The sequence below is a fragment of the Pseudorasbora parva genome, chromosome 5, assembly GCF_024679245.1.
Source record: "Pseudorasbora parva isolate DD20220531a chromosome 5, ASM2467924v1, whole genome shotgun sequence".
NCBI classification, from domain to species: domain Eukaryota; kingdom Metazoa; phylum Chordata; class Actinopteri; order Cypriniformes; family Gobionidae; genus Pseudorasbora; species Pseudorasbora parva.
This window is the reverse complement of record NC_090176.1, coordinates 20709788-20735046: the sequence shown is the minus strand read 5'-3', so window position 1 is coordinate 20735046 and position 25259 is coordinate 20709788. Positions and strand designations below refer to the sequence as shown.

General features: G+C 39.1%; 1 protein-coding gene across 2 annotated transcripts in view; it reads left to right on the top strand.

The window, feature by feature from the left end:
* Window positions 1–18240, top strand: part of nck2a (NCK adaptor protein 2a) — a 97737-nt gene extending 79497 nt beyond the window's left edge. For both annotated transcript variants that reach the window (XM_067444947.1, XM_067444946.1), the window contains 3 exons: window positions 473–714; window positions 12589–13379; window positions 16657–18240. In XM_067444947.1, coding sequence (XP_067301048.1) covers window positions 489–714; window positions 12589–13379; window positions 16657–16851 — 1212 coding nt within the window. In that variant the 5' untranslated portion in view covers window positions 473–488 and the 3' untranslated portion in view covers window positions 16852–18240. The remainder of the gene's footprint in view (window positions 1–472; window positions 715–12588; window positions 13380–16656) is intronic.
* Window positions 18241–25259: the final 7019 nt, after the last annotated feature.

Here is a 25259-nt window from a genome sequence, read left to right as displayed (position 1 = left end):
TTCTCAGACAAACAGAGCAATGTTTTGATAGCACCACAGAGCCTAAGTGTTTAAACTTTTCAGGGAAATGAACCTGTGAATGACTTGATATTTGTGTCTTAAACTAAAGTATTACTGTATCCTCCAAACCCTTTTGTTTCTTGACTCCTCCGGTTTGTCATGTCTTTTCTCCTGCTCTTCTCTCTCTCTGTCTGGTATATGGGTTGGGTGGAGGGAGTGTGATCTCACCTGTCGATTAAGATGTGTTAAATAGAGCATATGTAATCATGTCTGTCTCTTGTCTGAGTCATGCATTTGTCATAGAGGCTTTACTGTCTTACTGCAAGAGATGGTCCAGACCTTTGTAAGGGTTTTCAGTCTTATCTGTACATTTTCCTTGGCATTATAGTTTTAGTTATACTATAGTTGGTCAGTTAGTTGGAGTTAGCTCTTCTACCATGTTTTATTCATTTCTCTCTTTCTCTCTCGGCAGTTGGACTCGATGAAAGATGACAGAGGAGGTGATTGTTATAGCCAAGTGGGACTACACGGCTCAGCAAGACCAGGAACTGGACATCCGGAAGAACGAGCGGCTGTGGTTGCTGGATGATTCCAAGACCTGGTGGAGAGTCCGCAACGCATCCAACCGCACCGGCTACGTCCCCTCTAATTACGTGGAGCGAAAGAACAGTCTGAAGAAAACCTCACTTGTGAAGAACCTGAAGGATACTCTCGGTAAGATGTCCCACAGTTCAGTGAATCATTTCACCAGTTCACAGTCCCGCCGAACGAGCAAAGTCCCTTTAATGCTAGTTGGGTCAATCGGCAGCCATCTTGGGAACGCCCTTAGGGAGCATTTTTTTTTATTTAGGCAAGTAGAAAGCTCAAGTAGGGAGAACTGAAATCTCCAAGTCCATAAATAATGCCAAATCAGCTAAATCGGGCTTGCTTTCCTTTGTTTTACTTCAGTTTTGAATTTGAAAGCAGGCATTTTCATGGCTAAAAATCCTCAGTTTTTCCATAGAAGACCAGTCAGATTTAAGGTTCTGCTCATTAGCTAGATGGTGTTGTTTTGGTCTAAATGTCATTACTGAAGAGCTTGCTCAGGTCTAGACCTCGTACTCCTTCAGTAGGAGATGACGTGTATGAAACACCTTCACAGTTGCCATGCCCTACTTCCCCCATACGCCTCCGGCGCTTCATGCCTTTAACGCTCAATCTGTTATCTCAAGGCACTAAGGAAGACTCTTGGGACTGTCGTTTTTTACAGCGAGTTGTGCACAAGCTAACAACACAAAACAAACACTGGGATTTAGGAGGCGACTGAACCAGTGTTGTGCCTTTGATTTTGTGCGCTATGCTTTATAAAAAATGATTTAATGCAGCATGCAGGGCCTTCCTTCATAAATTCTTATTAAAAATCTTAATGATATCATGTTTCACAACACCAAAATCAAGCATATGAACAATCGCTTGCCTTAAGGTTTTGATTTTTTTATGGTTTAAGATTGGAGCAATGGAAATTATGTACTTGAAAATTGTCACAGTTTAAAAATGTATTAGTGTTCAAGATCAGCGTAGCCCTATACTGCCCTACAAAGGCAAAAGACCTTAACTCACTGGAGTGTGGAACTGAGAAAAATGACTTTAAAGATTTTTTGTTGTCCAGCCAAATTAGTTATAGGTAGGACACTGGAAATCTGGCATTTAGATGTTTTAGTAATGACAATTATCTACATACACTTTTTTTTTACTCAAACTTGACTTTTGACCCCTATTTTGAAGTTTCGGCACTCTGCCTTTGTATTGTCTGCAAAAAATGTGGAGTCATGCCAAGGCAAAAGGCAGTAACTTCCATATTATCAATATTTGGTTGCTGATCACCATTTGCAAAATCAATATAGTAACACCTTTATAAAATTTAATGATCATGGCATTTATTTTGGATGATTTACAATTAATTATAGCCATCTTCTTCTTATTAAGGACACAATACCTCTAGTAAAGAGTATCTTCATTGGTGTGCAGCAAAACTTACAGGTTGATAGGTGACACTGAATTATATGAACAAGATAAGATTATTTCTAATGAGTAAAGATTTGCATATATAATGCAAAGATATAAAAAAATAGAACAAATAAAAAATCTTGTAAAAATGCATGGGATTGGAATAAGATAAATAGCAAATAGTGCCGCTGGTTAATCAAGGGTTAAGTTTGGCTATCACGCTCTAATGACAGCGCTGACTGGATCGGATTGCCCATTCATAGGCTAAACAGAGTAATTATTTATTGCAATATGTTTTTAATGTGTTTATCTAGTAAAAAAAGATACAATAGGCTACATAGCTTATACTTTTACATCTTTGAATGAAAATCGCCTATAGCCTAAAAGGACAACTTTTAGATTGATGTGAACGACAAGTAGGAATAATTCTCAGAATGCTTGTGGATTAAACATCTCCGATGACATTCATTGCCATGGATTTCATCGGGTTTACAAGAAAAGGTAGGATATATGGATATAATTGCGAACTGTTACTACTGATTGTATGCGCGATCGCACGCTGTCACGGCATTCGAGTAGCCTACACACACTCATGCAGTGGGCAGCCCCAGACTGCCTGACAGCGCGCTGAGAGAATATTCTGCATTATGAAAACATGTATGACAGTACACAGGCTACACTGTAACTTAAACGCGGCAAACTTTAATAGACAGTAAAAGAAAGGCAGGACACCATAACTGCATGTCGGTACCGTAACTTAATTTAGACGCATGGCTAAACAAAGGCAGACTCAGAGTACCGTAACTCAGTTTGAGCGTTCTAAAACAAAGGCAAAGAGCGGTAACTGCTGTTACGGTGGTCTGCCTTGGTTTCTCCTGGGCTTTTGGAAGTTACTGTTAAGACAATCCATAATTTTCTCGAAAAAACAACATAATTGACTATATATTTATCCACATGATAAAGGAGGTCTTGAATGTCCCAAAAATGTCAATAACTCATTTTCGACCAAAAACGAAGTTACGGCCTTTTGCCTTTGCACGGCAGTATAGGGGCTGACACTGGACGTCAGGAGCCCCCTGCTGTCCATTAGCAAAATCCCCAATACTCTGGTACACTATCAGTTTGGACCTCAAAATAAACATTGAAATATTGTACTTTGTATTTGGAAATATTCAGAGACGCTTTTTATGTATTTTGTTCTCTTGCTTTGATTTTAATATATCCTAATTAGACCCAGTCTGTTATGTGCATAATCATATTTGATATAACCGGCCAATTTTTTTTTTTTACTAGTGTAATTTATCCATCAGTTCTCCCATGTGCCGTCTCAGGACCTACATTTAGGTAAGACACTACAGGTGTGTGAGGATTAATGGATTTCCTGCTCCAGTGCATCCCAATTTCTGCCTTGGTCATGAACCATCTGAGTTCTAGGCCAGAGCGTTTCTATTTCCATGTGCTGCAGTCGAGGAAAAAAAATCATGGGTACTGGTTGAGAATGTAACCTGGAAAGTTTGGAAAGAGAATATGGAAAACTTTAAAAGATATTGCATGCTGTTTTATTTAAGATACCACCATCCACACTGCACTGACCATTGTATTTTTATGCATTTCTAAATCAAGCTTATCCCCGTCTATGCTTTTGTTTTGTTCATTCTATATGTGATTATCAAGAGTTAATGAGCTCTGAATAACATTTTGTTAATGAGGTCTGAACAACGGGAAGCAGTGAATCGATAATGCCTCCTTTGCTGCAGGGGGTAGAGACGCTGAGAGGTTTAATAGCTACTGAAGTTGTTAAACGCAATGCTTTTTCCCAATGCAGGTCCCTGTGACAGCTAATGAAATTGGAGTAGGCTATCATTTAGCTTGCATGAAAGCTGAATGTTACATTTTACCTGCTTCCTTTCCATTGTGCTCCATTGTGTGTGAGTGAATGCGTGTGAATTCCAGGCAGGTTCAGTGGAGAATTGTTAAAGTAGGTTAGGCAAGTGTTGAAATGAGACTCCTCATTCAGATTTAATCAGTTCATCCTCAGCAAAATGTTTAGCTTGGGATAATGAACAGTAGCGATGGATCAACGTAGTGGGGGTGACATTCTTAATTTGTGAAATTATTTGGAGTTATGATTACATTAGTATTCCCCATAATGTGAAACAAAGATAACAGGGGACCATATACTGATGTACCAAGAGGAAGGTCATGAATATGCGGCATTGACCTTCTACGTTAATTCTGCATTGGGAATTAGTTCCCACTGAAAGGCCACAGGGGACCTCTGATTGGTGGTTGTCACGGATACCTGTACTCAACCCCTCCCTCCATCCTGTTGAGCTCAAAACCTGTCACTCTTTGAAGATCAGAGGATCTCTCTAAAGAACTGTCAGCGTGCCCTCACAAAAACACACACACACACACCCACACACACACACACACACACACACACACACACACACACTTCCTCTTGGCACCTCTGAGTTCCAGAACTCACACTTACCATCGTTCCACTTGCATCCCGCCAGAGTTGTGCTGTGATTTGGCAGTTCCTAATAAATCATTCCAACAAGAAGACAAAAAAATGCAAAGAACGTAACTCTTTGGTTCTAACAGCTCTGTTTGTGTGGGTATCCTGTTTGTCGAACCAGTGGCATATATCTAAGTTAAATATAGTTGGTTAGTTTCTTTCGTTATTGACTTTTGCTTTGTATGCCATGCAGTCCACAAAAGGATGCATGAAGGGTGCACAGTGACCTCAAACAGACTCATGAGTAGCATTATGAATCATAACATTACAAATGGGACACCCTAGGGTCTTATGGACTTCAAAGAGTACAGTTCCGCATTTGAACAACCAACTGTTGACATTAAAACCACATTAAGACGATTAAGGCATTTGACCAAGAAATGCATTTGATCGTTCACACTCACATTATCGCACAGCCTGGGCACTCACAGAGCATGCATCCACATCTTTCCTATATTTCCCTATATATTTTTATTTTCCTATATTAGTTATAGCTTATTCCTTTATCTGATCCTGTTGGGGGTTCTATCCACTGATCTATATAGAGAATTGCATTTGCAATTATATTGCATACAGCATGCATTTCAAAGCAGTAAATGTAGCAACTTTACAAACGTTTGCTAAATTAATAATTGTCTCAATGTTCTAGATGATTGTTAATAAATAAATAACACTTATTTCATAGGCAATCTGTCGTGTTAGTAAAAGTACATGGAATTTGAGGGTTTGCAAGATCCATAAGAGTCTGAAGCGGATGTTGGTCAACAAAAAGACGTCAGGAAATAATAACTAATCTGTCTGCGTATGTATTTAAAACATGAAGTTTTATTTCTGTTGTTTTTGAGCAAGATGATGCATGGTAAACCTTGGATTGTAATACATTTCAGTGCAATTTTGTAATAGGGGATTGTATATACCGTATTCTAATATTCAAATAAATGTCTGCTAATAATCCCAGATGTATGTTTGTGCTTAATATTTCCTGCACAATTACATTCATAAAGAAATCCATTTCAGTTACCTGTGTCAGCCGTGTGCAGTAGACCCATCTTAACGATTTCTAATATATCTCTTTTCCTGCCCCAAAAACACCATAAACATTACAGATTACATAAGTCAATACATTTACATATATCTATGCGACTGATCCACTGCAAATTGGGTGATTTTTAGGTCAATGTTTTGGCTGTGAGGAATCTTAAGATGGCTGCTCGAATACTTCAATGAGCAATGAGCAATCCAGTCATTAAACAGATCAGTGCTTCTATCACCTACTAAAATATCAACACTGCACTATGTGGAAGTTGATGTGCTATGATAGGAACAGTCTCGCTGTCTAAAAACATTCTTAATGTGCAAAATTGTATTTCCCTAATAGAGGCAGGACTCAATAAATGGCAAATGGAGCCTGCAGGTTTACTGTGGGTTAGGTTCCAAGCTAATCACATAGATGGGGAGTTAATTGAATGAAGAGATATTTGGGTAATATTGTGAAATGGAGGTTAATGGACAGCACAATGGTTGGGAGGAGCACCATTATTGCAGCTTTGATGTTTGGGTGATTTTTGCCTGTAAAAAGTTAATTTTATATCAGACAGAAGACCACAAGCCATAAGTGTAAAGGTTAAGGAGAAAGGGGGGGATTGCTTTCTAGGTTATTTTGACAACTTGTAAATAAAGAAGGCAAATGCAAAAATTAGGGCTTTGTGGGTGTACAGTTGTGTGAGTGCCTTTCTGAAATGGTGTATAAAAATGCCTGTCTGGATGTGTTAAAATAAATGTGTTGGAACGTCCATAAGGGAGTTTTTGTTATTGTATTACTTGGTGTAAGATGGACCAGATCAGCTATTCAAATCTCCTCTGCTCAAATCAACAGCTTCATCCTTCTCTGGGACTTTTAAAAAGTGGTTTCATCTGTGTCACCTCAAAGACTATTCGCCATCAGTTTTCATAGATTTTTCTGTCTTCATTCTCTTCCTTTAAGCCTTCTCAGGCGTTCCTCTCACGTATTTGTCACTGGTGGTGGGACGTGCTTCTATTTCTAGATTTCCCAAAAGGTCCCTTTTCTGTTTGTTTTGCAGTGTTCATTCCTTGTCAGCCTGAGCCTCAGAAGCACACACCGCTATCAGCCAACACAGTCCCAGAGTTCTAGCATAGGGAAAAGGTTTCTGCTCTCTTTGAACTGGAAGATTGACTTTCAACTGTTCTTGTTTCAGTCCAGGTCACTCCCCCATCGTAGAGATTGGAATGCTGTTACTACTCCAGACCGCAAGTCACGGTTTAGAGCACTGATGCTAACTGACACTTTAAACGTTAAAAACATTACTGACCAATCCTTATTCTTAGCAACTAATTCCATCCATTATATCAGACAAGCTTTTGCTCGAGATCTAAGGATCTGAACGTTCTGAGGCATGTATAAAAGTGACACAAGGAACTGAGAGTTCTCTGTAACCCTCATTCCCAAATGAACATGTTTAACAAGTAATTAGTTAAGTAATGGATAATGTACACCCAGCTGGTTGTTATCGCAGAATAACTGTAGCTCTGTTTTTGAAGTCCATAAAAAATGCAGCTGTCCGTCAAATAATGTGCTCCACGTGGCTCTGGGGGCTTCTGAAGGTGAATCGATGTGTTTGTGTAAGAAAAAATGTCCCTATTTAAAACTTTATATAGTAACGTTCTGGTCGATCGCCTTCCGTGGAAAAAGTGTTGAAAGTGCCTTCTCTCAATTCAAGATGCTTACACTTCGTCTGACGACCGTAACTGGCAGCGTAATCCTTTTGATCTGAAGAGGCACTTTTAAACTTTTCCCATAAATTGAATAGGGAAGGCGATTCATAACTCCGATATAACTCCGATTTTATTAATCTGAGAGAAGAATATCATATACACCTAGGATGTCTTGAGGGTCAGTAAACCATTTTTGGGTGAACTCCTTGAAGTCTTCCATTGTAACCTGTGTTTTTCATTCATAAGAGGGCAGTGACACGTTATGCATATAAGAAGTACCGGTCAAGATAACTCGTAGTACCCGGATGAGCGGTGTGTTATTCTCTTTGGCGGTTGTTGGGAATAACTTACCGCTCAAATGCGCGCTTTCGAATCAGAATCAAGTATTCCATAGAGCCATGTAATAATTCATGTTAACTTCATGTCACGATTGAGCATTGTTCTCACTTTAGAGTAGTCAGGTACTCAAGCCCATCCCTACCTTCCAGACTGCACTCTTTAAAGTCAGGAATGGTTTCTGGTCAATTCTCACCTCAGAAAGCCTGTGGCAGAGGTATTTCCAGATTAATGTGCAGTGCGGTGTGAGACTGACATCCCTAAGGGAATTACCTGTTAAGTGTACTTCAGTGGTCAAGGACCCAGGAGTTCAGGACTAATGGAAAATGGGGCTTCTTTTTTTGTCTTCACACGTATCTGTTAGTGCCTAGGCATGTGACTTGCATGCAAGGTGCGTGTGTGTGTGCGTGTGTGTGCGTGTGTGTGTGTGTGTGTGTGTGTATGTGTGTGCGTGCACAAGCACTCATAGATGCATGTGTGAAAGCTTTGCAGTTCATTTGATAGGCTCCTAGAGACTTGTGACAGACATCAAATGTTCTCTGTTATTCTGTGCATCAGTACTTGCCAAACTGACTTCTTTCTCCTGTCAACTCGCATCAGGATGAGTTTCTTTAGAGATTTTTCTCATCCTCCCCTTGCACCTTTCCCAGTCTTATTAGCTTCAGCACCCCTGCTGCCTGGGAGGTCCTTTGCTTTTGAGTTGCTCACAGACAGCTGGGGTTTGGAGTGAGTTACCAGGCCTCAGCTCAATCTCCACACCTCACTACACTATGTTCTAGTTGTTGTCAAAAATATCAATATTTCAATATGTATTGATACTGAAAGATCTGAAACTGCCTGTTCTGCAGTATCGATACACTGATACCAGCTGTGCAACACCTACCCGTCTCCTCTCACTCACTCGTCTCATTCGCTCCGGTTGTATAGTTTTGGTGTTGGCTTGAATTTTGCCGTTTCGTTGAGGTTGCATTGCATAATTGTATTAATTTCCACAGGTTTCTCACCTCTCAAACAGCTGGCGAGTACCAAATTTACTTTTTTGTGGCTTATTGCGTTTAAACGGTCAAATATATATTGGGTCTTAATCTCAGGTAAATATAGTGAATTTTGGAACGTAAAGAGTTTTTACATTTATTTTACATTATTTTACAATGAAGACTATCCAATGTTATTTTACATGATACTTTTATGTCTGTAGTAGGCCTATTTCTTACCTGAATGTTAAACCCACCTGATAAACTTAGCCATGTTTATTTCATGCGTCTCTTTATTCTATTGTATTTGCTGTATTTTCAGCTATCGTTTGCAATTTGTTTAATTGCTCTCTTTTTTCAGAATATTCAAATAAAGCCTCTCTGTTCTGTGTGTGAGCTATTGCAACAAAATTATTTAGTGGTATATATATGGCAGTTTTCCCCATGGTATCGAAAATGGTATTGAATATCAATATTTTTCAAGGTATCGTATTGAAGATGGAGATTTCTGTATCGTGACAATACTACTATGTACTCTGTTTGCAGTGATGGCACACTGAATGTGCACATGCACACACATGAAGCTTTTGATTATGTGTTGTACATGTCCACATGGGATCAGTAGAGGAGGCTGTGGCAGATGATCTCTGTTACCTGGAAACAAGTGAGAGGGCTTATTTTTGGCTGCCTGTCAAGACACTGAGATACCAAACGTGGTCCTATTTGGGATACGGCAGGGTACCTGCCTGTTTCACTGGCATTTAGAGAATGAATGTATTGACCTGTACATCGAAAACACTCATAAAAACCAAAATTGCACCAGTTTTTCAATAATTATTTACCAGAATTTTCCACAAATTCAATACGCAGCCAGAATGCTGTTGAAGGTGTTTATATGCAGAGCAAAATTGGAAAATGGGCAAAGACCTATGTGCACAAACATTTTTTGACCTGTATTATATAAAAGAATACCAGATTTAAGCCTTCCACGTTGCCGGGTTATTAAAGGGGTCGTGAACTGGCTTTTTAAAAAAATGTTATACTGTTGTCTGAGGTGAACTTATGACGTTAGAGTGGTTTTTACATTCAAAAATAAGTAATAGGCTATTTTCAAAACCCTGGTTTTGAGGCTCTCCTGGAACGCTCAGTTTTTACGGGTGTGCCACACTGAAGACTTTGAAGTAAAGGCTCATTGCTGTGATTGGATAAGCTTTGCATATTTAATTAGCTTTGGCTCTCCCTTCAGAAGGGATTGTTTTGAAAGCGTGTGGGGAAACGGCAACTGGAAAGATTCGCCCAGCTCGCAAAATGTCTTTGTCAAATAAACACAATAATTTAGCTCTCATCCACCCGCAATTAATTAGTGGATATAACCAAGAACCATGCATCACTAATACACACACACGCATGCACGCACAAGCCTCATTGCAGAGTCAGACAAATCTAAGCTTGATCAAAAGTTCTGCGACTGCATTTTTTCCTTCAAATATCAAGTCGAGTGAGTGATGATAATTAGTGATCACGAATCGTAGCACAACACCTCAAATTAAAGATTCTCCAGCACTGTGACAGCGTGCTAAGTTATGTTCAGTTAGACAAATACACATAATAAGTAGATATCAAACGATATGTAACAATGCAATACTATCACATAAAATAAAAAAAATAAAAAAAATTGTGTTGCTTCATTAATCCATGTAATTTCACCCTGTCTCCAAACCAGTCTCTTGTTTACAAACAAATCCATGGTGAAATGAAGGAACAAACGTGCAATGTCTTCCCCACCTGATCTGGATATTCATTAAAAATAAAGTTACTGTATATACCCGAATATAAGACTAAGTTTTGTGTCCTAAAAATAGGCTGAAAAATGGGGGGTCGTCTTATATTCGCGATATAGACAAAATCACATGTCTATTAATCTTACGATAACAAGGTCGCGCTGTTGACGCTCGCGCAGCCTCTCGAGGATAAATCACAAAACATGAGTGCTGCTCACACAGAGAAACTGTGGTAAACATTCGTGAACAAAAACAGTTGTTTTTATATTTATAACAATTAATACAATTTTAACAACACTCAACCAAAAGAGTGTTTTCCTGAATACCGTCACGACTGAAAATGACAGTGATTTCATATCACAGTTCCATAAACAAATTACCATTAAGTCACTTACATTTTAGATGCAGTATTTTGTTCTATTTCAGCAGTGAAAATAGTTCCAAAAAAGATTCTTAGCAACAAAGTTCCAAACAGCAGAACCATAACGTCTCAGCAACAGTGTGCGTTGCTGAATGATTCAGTGTTTGAATGAATCGGTTCAATGAATGACTCGCTCATTAAGACTCACCTGGTGGTTTAGTTTCATGTTTAAACATACTTTCTAAAATGACTTAATTTTTCCAAAAATTCAAATCTCAAGACATTATTTAATGAAGTTGTAATATTTCAGTGTAAATTATTTAATTTTATTGGTAACAGCCCTACAGTCTTATTTTAATTGAATGCATAGATCAAATTTAAGAATATAATATAAGATACGGGGTAAAAAATCTCTTTAAAAAAGGTAAACATATCACAAATATACAGATTTCAATATGGCAAAGCTGAACACTGGTGAGAATATTGCTTAAGAATAAATTATATTTACAACACAAAAGAATAAAAAATAAACCTTTTTATTTAAGCACATTTTTACTCGGACAAGTGAACGACCAATTTACTTATCCGAAAGACAAGCACATGAACATTCTTAATGTCGAGCCCTGTAATAAATGGTGTAAAAACAATTCCAATGATTTATCAGTAGAATTTTTAAAGATTTTTTCCCCCTTCTTTCCCCCAAAAATAAGTATGGAAATTGGGGGGTTGTCTTATATTCAGGGTCGTCTTGTATTCGGGTATATATGGTAATCCATGCAATTATAATACTGGATTCCAAATTCAGCTTACGCTGTATGTTTATTGCTTGGAAGTTCGATTTGGTTTAGCTCCAGGTAGACCTATGTTATTTATCATGTCAGGGCTGAGTCGATGGGCGGGCTATATAATCAGGCGTTCTTCTTATATTGAGACAGCAGGATATTCTTATATTAACATGACCTTTTATATATCAAAAGCTTAAGGGAAAGTTGATTTCTCAATTCATCACCCCTTTAAAAGGGATAATAGTTACTGGTTTGACTATAAAATTCTGAACATTTAGTAATACCGTTTTTTATATTTTAACATGAAAGCCGTATTTGAAGTGTGTCAGTACTTTTTGAATATTTCCAGCACATTTTAACAATACTATGATAATATTGATAACCGTGATCATTTGTCTCTATAATCATGATATGAACTTTTCATAGCATTTCATCTTTTTAAGATTTTGCTTCTTTTATATTATAGTGCTCTGCGTGTATGTTTTCATGATCTGTGCTTAAACCGTTATTTGTTTCTTAGGTTACATGTTCCTTTGTTAGATAACCAGATCATAGTAATCCCATTTCTTTTTAAAGCTGAATTTGAACGACTTCAATCCTTAATCTCTCTTTTCTTCCACGGTTCCCAATGCACCCCCAGGACTCAAGTGTTTACTTTCCTTCTTGGCTTTTAGCACAGCCTTCTCTGTCAGATCACTAGTCTTGAGTAGATCAGCTTCTATTTGCCCAGAAGTGGTGGCAATTTTCTAGAATAGGAGAAAATGTAATGCTTTAAGACATCAGGGAGTTTAAGGGTACTTGGCAGTCTGTGATTAGAGAGTAGTAATAGGAATTTAAAGGAGAAGTCTGTGATTTCTTCACCACTCCAACGGATTGGCAAATTATTTTTGTCCCATTTGGCATTAAAACAATAAAAAACTCGAGAGAGCGTTGTCTTTCTGGTCACACTGAATGTTTATTGTTGCGTTTGCAACCAGCAAGTAGATTGCAATAGAAAGGCAAGTTGTCTGTTTACGGTCATATCAATGATCTGTCTAGACTCGAATCACGACAGCTTTCTTCCAGATTTTCATTTCCTTACTGTTCTGTCTCTTTCTATTCTTTTCAGGTCTGGGAAAAACAAAAAGGAAGACCAGTGCTCGGGATCCATCTCCCACACCCAGCACAGAGGCCGAATACCCATCCAATGGCAGCGCAGGAGGAGGTGGAGGAAGCGGGGCCGAGCGGATCTATGACCTGAACATTCCCGCACAGGTGAAGTTCTCTTACGCAGCTGAGCGTGAAGATGAACTCAACCTCATTAAAGGGGAGAGGGTGGTCGTCATGGAGAAGTGCAGTGACGGCTGGTGGAGGGGGAGCCATGCCGGCCGTGTCGGTTGGTTTCCATCCAACTATGTCCAAGAGGAGGTGGGATACGCGGACCATGATGGGGTATTTGGGGACACGTTGGGAGGCTTCCGTTCTCTGAAAGTGGGGCAAGGGGCGGCGATGGCCAACGGCCGGCCGGGAGGCTCTGGGAGCTCTGTTCTGCATGTGGTCCAGACTCTGTACCCCTTCAGCTCAGTTACAGAGGAGGAACTGAACTTTGAGAAGGGTGAGACTATGGAGGTTTTGGAAAAGCCAGAGAATGACCCAGAGTGGTGGAGGTGTAAAAACAGCCGCGGCATGGTCGGCCTTGTGCCCAAGAACTATGTGGTAGTGCTCAATGACGGGCCAGTAGCAAAAGGCTTAGGGTCAAGTCATGGCTCACCTCACATCAGTCACACAGTGCCCTCACGTACAGGCAAATTTGCTGGAAAGGATTGGTACTATGGTAACGTGACACGGCACCAAGCAGAGTGTGCGCTTAATGAGAGAGGAGCGGAAGGGGACTTTCTGATTCGGGACAGTGAGTCATCGGTAAGTTAAACTGATTCGCTCATATCTGTACTATGCCAAACTACCTGTTGCAACAACCTTTCACGTAGTAATGCAACCTCAAATTTTGTTATGTCATTTATGGGAAAACAAAGTGTAAAAAAACGCCACCATCCAACTGAACCAACCAGTGTGAACCAATTATTTTGTGCGACCCACAGGACAGTGGACACGTTTACTTGCACAACCCACTGACTGTATTGTATGACTACAGACCAATTTGGACAGTGCTGAATAAACCATGAAACTTGTGCACCTTATTTGAAATCCATCGAGAGTTTGACTTTCCGTAGTATAGGGAATTGTGTTGAGAACAGTATGACCAAAATCTCACACAAGACATCTATTGCATATTTATGGTAATACAATATACAGCCATGCTCAAACGTTTACATACACATGGCCTTGCAATCTAATTTTTTATTTTATTTTAACAAAATTAAGAGGAATCATTCAAAAGGTGTTCTTTTTTTATTTAGTACCATCCTGAATAAGATATTTTACATAAAATGAGTTTACATGTAGTCCGCAAGACAAAAAAAAAAACTGAATTTATAAAAATCGCCCTGTTAATACTGCTTGTCATTACCTGGATGATCCACGGCTGTTTTTTTATGGCTGTTCTTGAGTTAATTTTTTGTCTTAAGTAGTTAAACTGCCCAATTGTCCTTCAGATCCTGCAAATTCTTCAGTTTTCCAGCATCTTTTGCATATTTGAACCCTCTCTAGGCAGGGTAATATTGCGTACCCTTTTTCGAAATCTGGTGAAATCCGGTATGACTAAAAGGTTTGTGTGTGTGTGTGTGTGTGTGTGTGTGTGTGTGTGTGTGTGTGTGTGTGTGTGTGTGTGTGTGCGCTTGTTTTTGTGACATATCAGGACAAAAATGTGTATAATAACATGTGTATGACACAGGTATTACAGAAAATGGTGACATATCAGGACATTACCCCATGTCCCCACTTTTCAAAATGCTTATAAATTACACAGGAGGAGTTTTTTTGAAAAAGTAAAAATGCAGAATGTTTCCTGTGATGGGTAGGTTTAGGGATCGGGGCAGTGTAAGGGGATAGACAATACGGTTTGTACAGTATAAAACCCATTACGCCTATGGAATGTCCCCACAATTCACAAAAACAAACATGTGTGTGTGTGTGTGTGTGTGTGTGTGTGTGTGTGTGTGTACTGCGCGATTAATCGAAATCGAACCGCATTTGTGATTTGGCTTGTGTGCGATTATGAAAGTGCAAAGGCTGCGATTTTAAATGAAATAAATCAATGCCCAGTGTGTTAGCGAAGAGCAGCTCTGTGATCAGGAGTAACGCTGCTCCGTCTGAAAGACTGCGAGTTTGAGTCGCTTATAACGTGCGTTTGAAAAAGCAACACGAGTCAATCATCTTCACAAACTAGTGAAGCGTTCATAAACCTGTTCAACAAAAGACAACGTTTAATAACATGCTTTACCTCACTTCATATCGTCAGTCGAGTGTTTGTGAGCTGATGTGGCTTCTCATCACAGAGTGAGGCAGATGATGCATTATTTTATAGTATTCTATACAGTGATAAAGTCTATGTCAATCAGCACTGCATTATAATATACTTTATTATTATGAAAATACCTTTGACGGCTTGAAGAACTCAAATACACCATATTTTGCTGGAGTCGTGTTTATTGTCGTCATGTTTAATCAAAGCGTCTCTATCTTCTGTATACATAAGGGTTTTCTTAAAAAATAAAAATCATTACTTCACTGAGGCAAATGTAGCTTTTCCGCTTCAAGGGCGCCCTCTGGCCTTCAGTATGAATTAAAAACTTTAGGTAATAAATAATACTTAATAGATTTTAAAACTTAATAAACTTAAATTATAAATTTATAGGACAATCCATGTTTTTCTTTAATGTACAGGAGTTTTTTTCCCCCACAGTGGATGCACAAGAGGTTCATATTTCATATTAAAGACAGACTTTAAGAAATTATATCACAGATAAACAAACACAGATTTTTATAATAATATTTTTTTTAATGATATTTTTCTTACAATAACTCCTTAGGCTTAGACCTTTCTAATGTTTTTTAGTCATACACTGTCTGCATATTAATAGATAACTCACCAGTTTTTTTTGTTTTTTTTTGTTTATTTTGTAAAATAAGTTCTGTAAAATATTACAAAAAATAATAATTAGTATTATATTTTTATATTTATTCTGACATACTCTATTTTTTATTTTGTAATTATGAAAATGTTATTGTAATGGTAATATTTCTTATTTGTAAAAATATTATTAGCAGTAATCATAATAATTATTAGTCATATTAATATATAAACACAAAATGTTATATACACACAAACTTCATTTGTAAAAAATATATAATAATCGCATTTTATATCGCAATTGCAATTTTACCCAGAATAATCGCAATTATTTATTTTCCCCAAATCGTGCAGCCCTAATATATATATATATATATATACATACATACATACATACATATACATACATATATATATATATATATATATATATATATATATATATATATATATATATATATATATATATATATATATATATATACATACACACACACACACACACACACACACACACACACACACACACACACACACACACAAACACCTTTTATTCATAATGCATACCCACACAAACACACACGCGCACACACCTATGGCCAAATGTCGTTTGAATTCTATAGTAATGAGTTCTGTAATGCACAAAGTTGCAATATTTCTTGGCAACCAAAAGCCTTTGCCAGATGTGAGGGGATCGTAGCAAAAACAACAACAACAAAAAAAACAAATCACTCCAATTATAATCAACAAAGCTGTTTGAAAAGTCCTTACTACAACACAGTTGTACTTCAACACATATTTCTGTATGTTGTATTGTTTAAATCATGCCAAAATGATCTTATGTCCCTTTTTTTTTTTTTTTTTTTTTTTTTTTTTGCTTTGTGCTCTCAAAAAAATGTTTATGATTATGCTGCATATAATTTGTGATTTGGAACAGTTATTATGTATGTGCATTTCACATTAAAAAACCTAGTCATCAGCTTTTCAGTGATTTATTTTTTTAATATTAATTTAATTGAAGAAGTCATTCAAGTTCTATTGCCCATTAATGATGTATTCTATTTTGGCTGTTAAATCAATGCTGCCATCTGGTGTTAGGCTTGGAAAAGCAGCAGCAACGAGGTCCCATCAATTGATCTCTCCGAATCTCTCTCTGTTGTTTTCCAGCCCAGTGATTTCTCCATTTCTCTGAAGGCTGCGGGGAAGAACAAGCACTTCAAGGTGCAGCTGCAGGACGGGGTGTACTGCATCGGTCAGCGGCGTTTTAGCAGTATGGATGAGCTTGTAGAGCACTACAAGAAGGCTCCCATCTTCACCAGTGAGCAAGGAGACAAACTCTACCTTGTCAAGCCCCTTGCCTGAATCTGGTTTTAACAGACATTACCTCTCCCCCCACACACCTCCGTTTCCTTCTTCTCTATCTTTATTTTTCTTTTCCTGCACACTCCTCTGACTTTACTGAACCCTTGACTGCGGAGATGAAGATAGGCTCTTTTCCTAAGCAACTCCAAGGACATTTCAGAGCCCTGCATTGCCTCCACTCTAGTATAGAGCAGTAGCAACTTTATCTTTATACTTTTAAAAGAGATGTCCATCCTCTCTATTCATGTCCTCTTTTGTTTTTTAAAGTGATTCACAGCCACCTTGGAGGTTTTAGTAAAGAGAGACAACCTTACTAAGCAACATCTGTAGAACTCTCTCTGCCTTTGGACAGCTGTTCTTCCTGTTGCTGGTTAATCCACAACCTCAGCCCACATTATATTGGTTTACATTTCTCTGCCCAAAAGAGCATTAAAGCATGTACAATTGTAGCTCTACTGAATTATCAGAGGAGAATAGATTCATGTGCATGTCTTAACCTTGATCCTTCAGAGCAGATGGGCCATGCGAAAAATGAGGAGAGTGATTTTGTTCCCAACAGATGGTTCGTTTCCATTCATTGAGCTCATCCAAAGGCCACGCAACATTTCTGCGCGTTTACACTGGTTGAATCAAAATCCAAACGAATAGTTGGAATGACAGTCAGATCTCACCCTGAAATAAAGTGGTGCTGTCCCGTCCTTTGAGCCTTTACAGACACTGTTTTTGCATCTACAGTCCGTCCAGCATTCATGAAGACAGTGTTTGGACTTCTCTGCTCTTACAATGCGAACATACACAGCTTTCCAGGTATTTCTCTTGGATCCGAGTCACTTCAGGGTTTCTTCAGAATCAGGGTACTTCATAAAGGGAGATCAATGCCGCAGTTACGACGTATTCAAAGAGGCGGGGATAAAACAAGAGATTGTAGCTTAGTTTCTGTAGACCAGGAGATTTTGAATGTGTGTTCTTTCAACCAAATGTGCCACCCACTTCCAGTTTTGCTACTGTTGATGTCTTATTGCACCTCACCAACACGTCTTCTCTGCTCTCAGTAACACATAGTTAATTGTGAACACTAATTCAAGAGTAATAAAACAAAAATATGCTTTTATTTCTGTACTTTTGTCAATTACTATCTGTTTACCAATAAGCGTGTTGGTCAAGGGGTTTTCAGATTTTTTTTTTTTTTTTTTATCTATTTGTCTGAATGTTATTGAGCAATGTTATTTAATTCCTCTTTCCACTGTATGTACATATATATATTAAAAAAAAGATATGGTGCATATATGAATCGTTTAGATCCAGCATTATGGTACTGTATTGAGGACAGTGTGGTGAGAATTGAAATACTTTTGTTCAATAAAAGTTTTGCAGAATAATGTAAAATGACCTTCTGGGCTGTTGGCTGTGCTTTCTCCTCTGATCTCTCCTCCCCCCAGTAATACTGATTTCTATGGTACAAAGAATGAAATCAGTCGATTTTAAGAATATAAATATCATACAGGTGCTGGTCATATCATTAGAATATTATAAAAAAGTTGATTTATTTCACTAATTTCATTCAAAAAGTGAAACCTGTATATTATATTTATTCATTACACACAGACTAATATATTTCAAATGTTTATTTGTTTTAATTTTGATAATTATAACTGACAAATAAGGAAAATCTCAAATTCAATATCTTTTAGAAAATTTGAATATGATTTAAGACCAATACAAATAAATTATTTTTAGAAATTTTGGCCAACTGAAAAGTATGAACATGATAAGTATGAGCATGTACAGCACTCAGTACTTAGTCTTAGGCTCCTTTTGCCTGAATTACTTCAGCAATGCGGCGTGGCATGGAGTTGATCATTAGTCTGTGGCACTGTTCAGGTGTTATGAGAGCCCAGGTTGCTCTGACAGTGGCCTTCAGCTCTTCTGCATTTTCGAGTTTGCTGGCAAATTAAGAACAGGGATACCATGGTCCTTAAACCATGTACTGTTTGATTTGGCACTATGTGTAGGTGCTAGTCCTGTTGGAAAATAAAATCTGCATCTCCATAAATTTGGTCAGAAGCAGGAAACATGAAGTGCTCTAAAATGTACTGGTATATGGCTGTGTTGACCTTTGACCTCAGAAAACACAGTGGACCAACACCAGTAGATGACATGGCACCCCAAACCATCATTGACTGTGGAAACTTTACACTGGACCTCAAGCAATGTGGATTGTGTGCCTCTCCTCTCTTTCTCCAGACTCTGGGACCCTGATTTCCAAATGAAATGCAACATTTACTTTCATCAGAGAAGATAACTTTTTGTTTTTAGCCCAGGCGAGAAGCTTCTGACGCTGTCTGTTGTTCAAGAGTGGCTGGACACAAGGAATGCGACAGCTGAAACCCCTGTCTTGCATACGTCTGCGTAGTGGTTCTTGAAGCACTGACTCCAGCTGCAGCCCACTCTTTGTGAATCTCCCCCACATTTTGGATGGGTTTTTTTCACAATCTTCTCCATTGTGCGGTTATTCCTATTGCTTGTACACTTTTTTTTTCTACCACATCTTTTCCTTCCCGTTGCCTCTATTAATGTGCTTGGACACAGAGCTCTGCGAACAGCCAGCCTCTTTTGCAATGACCTTTTGTGCTTTGCTCTCCTTGTGCAAGGTGTCAATGGTCGTCTTTTGGACAGCTGTCAAGTCAGCAGTCTTCCCCATGATTGTGTAGCCTACAGACCTACACTGAGAGACCATTTAAAGGTCTTTGCAGATGATTTGAGTTCAATATTTAACCTTTTCACAATATTCTAATTTTCTGAGATATTGAATTTGGGATTTTCCTTAGTTGTCAGTTATAATCATCAAAATTAAAAGAAATAAACACTTGAAATATATCAGTCTGTGTGTAATGAATGAATATAATATACAAGTTTCACTTTTTGAATGGAATTAGTGAAATAAATCAACTTTTTGATGATTTTCTAATTGTATGACCAGCACATGTAGTTTAGAAAGTCTGCATGTCATGTGTGCAGTTCACCAGTGGATGTCACTATTAGACAACTCTAGGATAAAGCAGAAATATAAAACAATGCATCTTCAGTCTTTTCAGACCATAGCCGTTTTTATCTCTTTAGGCCTATTTTGTCTATCTTTGATAATAATGTCAAACGCATTATCATCTTCTTACTTCTTAAGTTACAACTGTCATAAGCAAATACACCTTGTGGAATATTTGTTTCAGAAATTGAGACATTTAAACTGACAGGTCCTGCATGTGACGTTTCTGATACTGTTAAACTTTGCAACATGCACTTGTGCTGCACTCAGAGCGCTTTGGGTAGTAATGTTTTGGGTTTCAGAGACGCTCACAGAGCTCAAAAGTGAATTCTGCTTTATATGTGATATCACAATATTTAGACGCATGTCAGTGTGACAAAATTGTGGAATTGCCTATAAATATGGAGCGATGAGCTGTGCAGCTGTTGCAAAATAGAGGCTACCATGTCAGTTAAATTATGTAATAAAAAAATTAAATTATAATGTATATATATATATATATATATATATATATATATATATATACATATATATATACATATATATATATATATATATATATATATATATATATATATATATATATATATATATATATATAAAACCAAGATGGTGCATGGATTAAATGTTGTTGTTTTTTTGTTTTTTTTAGCAATGCCAACATTTTTATTACTGTTTTTTTTTTTCAAAATTCTAAATCTTCACATTTATATATATTGAATTTGTCATACATAAAAGTGCCAAGAAGTACCATGGTATTACTTTGGTACATGTAGCCCATTCCATGATCATGCTATATATACCATAGTACAACCATCTAATCAATGCCATCATGGTAATTCTGGTCACAGTAGCTTATATTTATACATATCTTTGTTTTGCGCATTATGCGGTGCGTTTTAACTGCCTGCTGCGCCTTTTGAAGGAGCGCTTTGAGCGCATGAAGTTGAAAAAGTAAAATCCTGAGCGGAAAAGCAATCAATGCCATCACTGTTTTTTTCTATTGTCCAATCAAACGAATGGAGAGGCGGGCCTTCCGTTGTGGTCACCTTTACCTTGATTAGACTGACAGAACAGCTGCTTTGGAGGTTTCCTAGCAACATAAAAAAAACTGCAGCACACTATTTTCTAAATGAAAAATTATCAACTAAAAAATGCAGTGCAGTGCACCTTGCATTTTTGTTTTTTGTGATCGGGGCACAAGTGGGTCATTCCTATGAATATTGGTGTGCGTGCACACCAAAAGTGAAGCGAACATTCGCATCGCGTTACTCGCTAGTTTACTCACGAGATAACATACTTGGTTACTTACGTAACCTCGGTTCCCTAAGATAAGGGAAGGAGAACTTCGTCTTAAGATAATGTATTTCTCGAATTACTGAAGCGTTTTTGTAAAATCACACAGTGCTACTGCCCAGTCAAAACAGTGTCGAGACATCTCGCATGCTATTGACTGTTCAGTGGGAACTGCATGAACCAAGGTTACGTAAGTAACCGAGTATGTTCCCTTTCGAACGGTTAGTCGTACTGCGTCTTAAGACACAATATGGGAACCTTGTCAATCCCGCCGTGCTATTATAGGCGTAATGACATGTACCTCCTTCAGTTGGACACTAATAAGGGCCCAAGACTAGAGTTTTTGACACGTTATAATATATCCATACATATAAATATAATATCTATGCTCAAGAAGGCCAGTAACTATAAGACATTTATTTATTTATTAACATTGAAGCATATGAAGGCCCCAGATGTCAACTTATTAATAGGACGGGCTTGCAGGGGCCGTCTTAGTATTTTTATACAGCAAGAACATGTGCCTGCAGTGCAGGGCCTTCCAGGCTGTAGAATATGGTAAAGTAGACGGTGAGGACCAGCCTGCCGATCTACAGATGTCACCAATAGAAACTCCACTAGACCACGCCCAGGAAAAGGCCATGCCTCTGGTGGAGTGAGCTTTGACACCGATTAGGCACTGAAGGCCCATGGTGTCATAGGCTAACGCTATTGCGTCCACTAGCCATCTGGCCAGGCTTTGTTTGGTGACCAGAAGTTCTTTAGTGTGGCCACCAGAACTTACAAAGAGCTGCTCCGACTGTCTAAAGTGGGAGGACTGCTCAGAATATGCTCTAAGAGCCCTAACTGGGCAGAGCAGGTGTAACTGTCTCTCATTCTCAGAGGGTGTGAGAGCAGAGAGAGAGTGGTTACCTGTGCTATGAACGTGTTGATAGCACTTTGGGTAAATAACCATGTCTCGGTTTGAAGATATTAGAATCGCCAGGGCCAAATTCTAAACACGACATGTTCAGAGAGAGCGCTTGAATGTCACCAACATGCTTAACTGATGCCAGTGCTAAAAGCAGGGCAGTTTTCAGCGAAAACGGTTTTAATTCGGCATTTAATTTAACATTCGTAAGAAGGTAATTTTAGTGCTTGTAGGACCAGTGAAAGGTCCCGGGCTGGCACTGTAGGAGGCCGAGGAGGTTGAACCTCCTTGGCTCCCTTTAAGAATTTTATGACCATGTCATGTCTGCCTGATTGGCAAGCTATCTGCATGAGAAATGGCGATAGCTGCAGTGTAGACTTTGAGTGTGGATGGAGTGTGTCCTGCATCCAACATCTCTTGTAGAAAACGAGTATTTATGATATCTTGCATGACACTTGGTCATGGTTCCTGGCTGAACACCAGTCAGCAAACACTAACCATTTAAGGGCATAGAGACACCTAGTTGATGGAGCTCTAGCTTCACTGATAGTGCTCAGGACACTCACTGGAAGGTACTCAAGCTCCCTTGAGAGGCCAGACATGTAGCTACCACAGTTTTGGTGCTAGACTATGCTGTTTGCCTGAGAAAGGAGATATTTCTCAGTGAAACTGGCCATGGGGCTGCTGACAGTAGCTGAATTAACTCAGGAAACCAGTGGTAGGTTCGCCAGAGTGAAGCCACAAGCAGGACTGGAGGAAAAGCATATAGCAGACTGCTGGGCCATTCGTGGGCCAGTGCATCCTTATTCTTGAAAGTTGTCTCAAGAGGTTGACCTCTGCCTTCCCAAAAAACATTCCATATCATTTGAACTGTCTGGTGATGGAAGGTCTATTCCCCTGGGGATGCAAGGCCCCTGGAGAGCATGTCTGCTCCCTGGTTTAGTCTGCCTGGCACATGCACTGCTTTTAGTGAATGTAATTTGCCTTACGCTCATAAGAGATGTCTGACCTGCTGGTTGACCCATCACGACCTGAGCCCGCCTTGGTGGTTTATATAGGAGATCACTGTTGTGGTGTCCATGCTAGAACACAGTGACCTGAGACATGGTTGAAAAGTCTTGAGGGCTAGCACTACTGCCAGCATTTCTAGGCAGTTTATGTGCAACCGTGACTCCGTGCCCAACCATGAGCCAAAGGCCGGTTCGCCCTCGCACAGAGCGCCCCAACCCATGTTGGAGGCATCTGTGGTGACCACCTACTATCTGGAAACTGTCCCTAGGCTCACCCCTGCCTCATAGAGGTAGGGATTCAACCACGGGGCCAGGGCTTTGATGCAGCCATGGCCCACTTTGATCCAAAGCTGGCCTGAATGCCACGCCTGGGGAGGAACTCATGATTTCAACCAGTACTGCAGGGGGTGCATGCGCATCATGCCCAGTGGAAGTACTGGAGAAGCTGATGCCATTAGGCCTAGCCTTCTCTGAAAATGTTTTAGGGGTCTGTTGGTTCCCATTTTGAACAAACATGCAAGCTGCTGTGTAGTCAAAGCGTGTTTGTTTGATTGCCAGGCCCTCATTTGGGCTGAGTCTAAGATCATTCCCAGGAAGGAGATTTTCTGCCTGGGAAGCAATGAACTCTTGGCTGTATTTATTCTGAGACCCAGGCATTCTAGATGGCTGAGTAGCACAGATTTGTGAGATTTTATTTCTTCCTCTGACTGGGCCAGTATGAGCCAGTCGTCGCGGTAGTTCAGGATGCGCATTCCCACTTGTCTTAAGGGGGAGAGAGCTGCATCCATGCACTTCGTGAAAATACGGGGGGCCAGAAACAGGCCAAATGGCAGGACTGTGTACTGATAGGCCTTCCCGTCAAACACAAATCTCAGAAACGATCTGTGACGTGGGATAATTTGGATATGAAAGTAAGCATCTTTCAGATCCACTGAGAAAAACCAGTCCATCGGGCGGATTTGCACGAGGATCTGTTTTAATGTCAGCATTCTGAAAGGCCGTTTGATAAGAGCCTTGTTCAGTTGTCTGAGGTCTAAGATGGGTCTGAGGCCACCATCTTTTTGGGGATAAGGAAATATTCGCTCTGTGCTGGAGGCACCACCTCTATAGCTTTATCATCAATTGGCTCTCCACTATGGTTTTGAGGATGTGAGTCACGTTGCTCTCCACCGAATTGTTGAAACGGGGTGATTTGCGAGCAAATTGGAGCAAGTAACCTTGTTGAATTGTCTTCTAACCCACTGTGACACACCAGGGATGGCTTTTCAAGCCTCTGTCTTGTTGTACAGGGGTTTTAAAGTGTCGGAATAAGGGTTATAAAGATCATGAAAAGAGGAAAGAAAAATATATTAGGAGTATAGTATTTTACTTGTCTGACACATTCTGTAAGCTGACGCTTGAAACTGACAGTGAGGGGATTTAGATGCTCCATACAGTGGAAATGAATGGGTCTTCATCATCGCTGAAGTGACTGACAATACGATCGCAAATGGACAAACAAGCGAACATGACGCACAAGCATATTCAAACAAAAGCCAGGATATCCAGGTCCTTCTCAAAAAATTAGCATGTGATAAAAGTTCATTTTTTTCCATAATGTAATGGTAAAAATTAAACTTTCATATATTTTAGATTCATTGCACACCAACTGAAATATCTCAGGTCTTTTATTGTTTTAATACTGATGATTTTGGCTTACAGCTCATGAAAACCCAAAATTCAAATCTCAAAAAATTAACATATTTCATCCGACCAATAAAAGAAAAGTGTTTTTAATACAAAAAAAAGTCAACCTTCAAATAATTATGTTCAGTTATGCACTCAATACTTGGTCGGGAATCCTTTTGCAGAAATAACTGCTTCAATGCGGCGTGGCATGGAGGCGATCAGCCTGTGGCACTGCTGAGGTGTTATGGAGGCTCAGGATGCTTCGATAGCGGCCTTAAGCTCATCCAGAGTGTTGGGTCTTGCGTCTCTCAACTTTCTCTTCACAATATCCCACAGATTCTCGATGGGGTTCAGGTCAGGAGAGTTGGCAGGCCAATTGAGCACAGTAATACCATGGCCAGTAAACCATTTACCAGTGGTTTTGGCCCTGTGAGCAGGTGCCAGGTCGTGCTGAAAAACCAAATCTTCATCTCCATAAAGC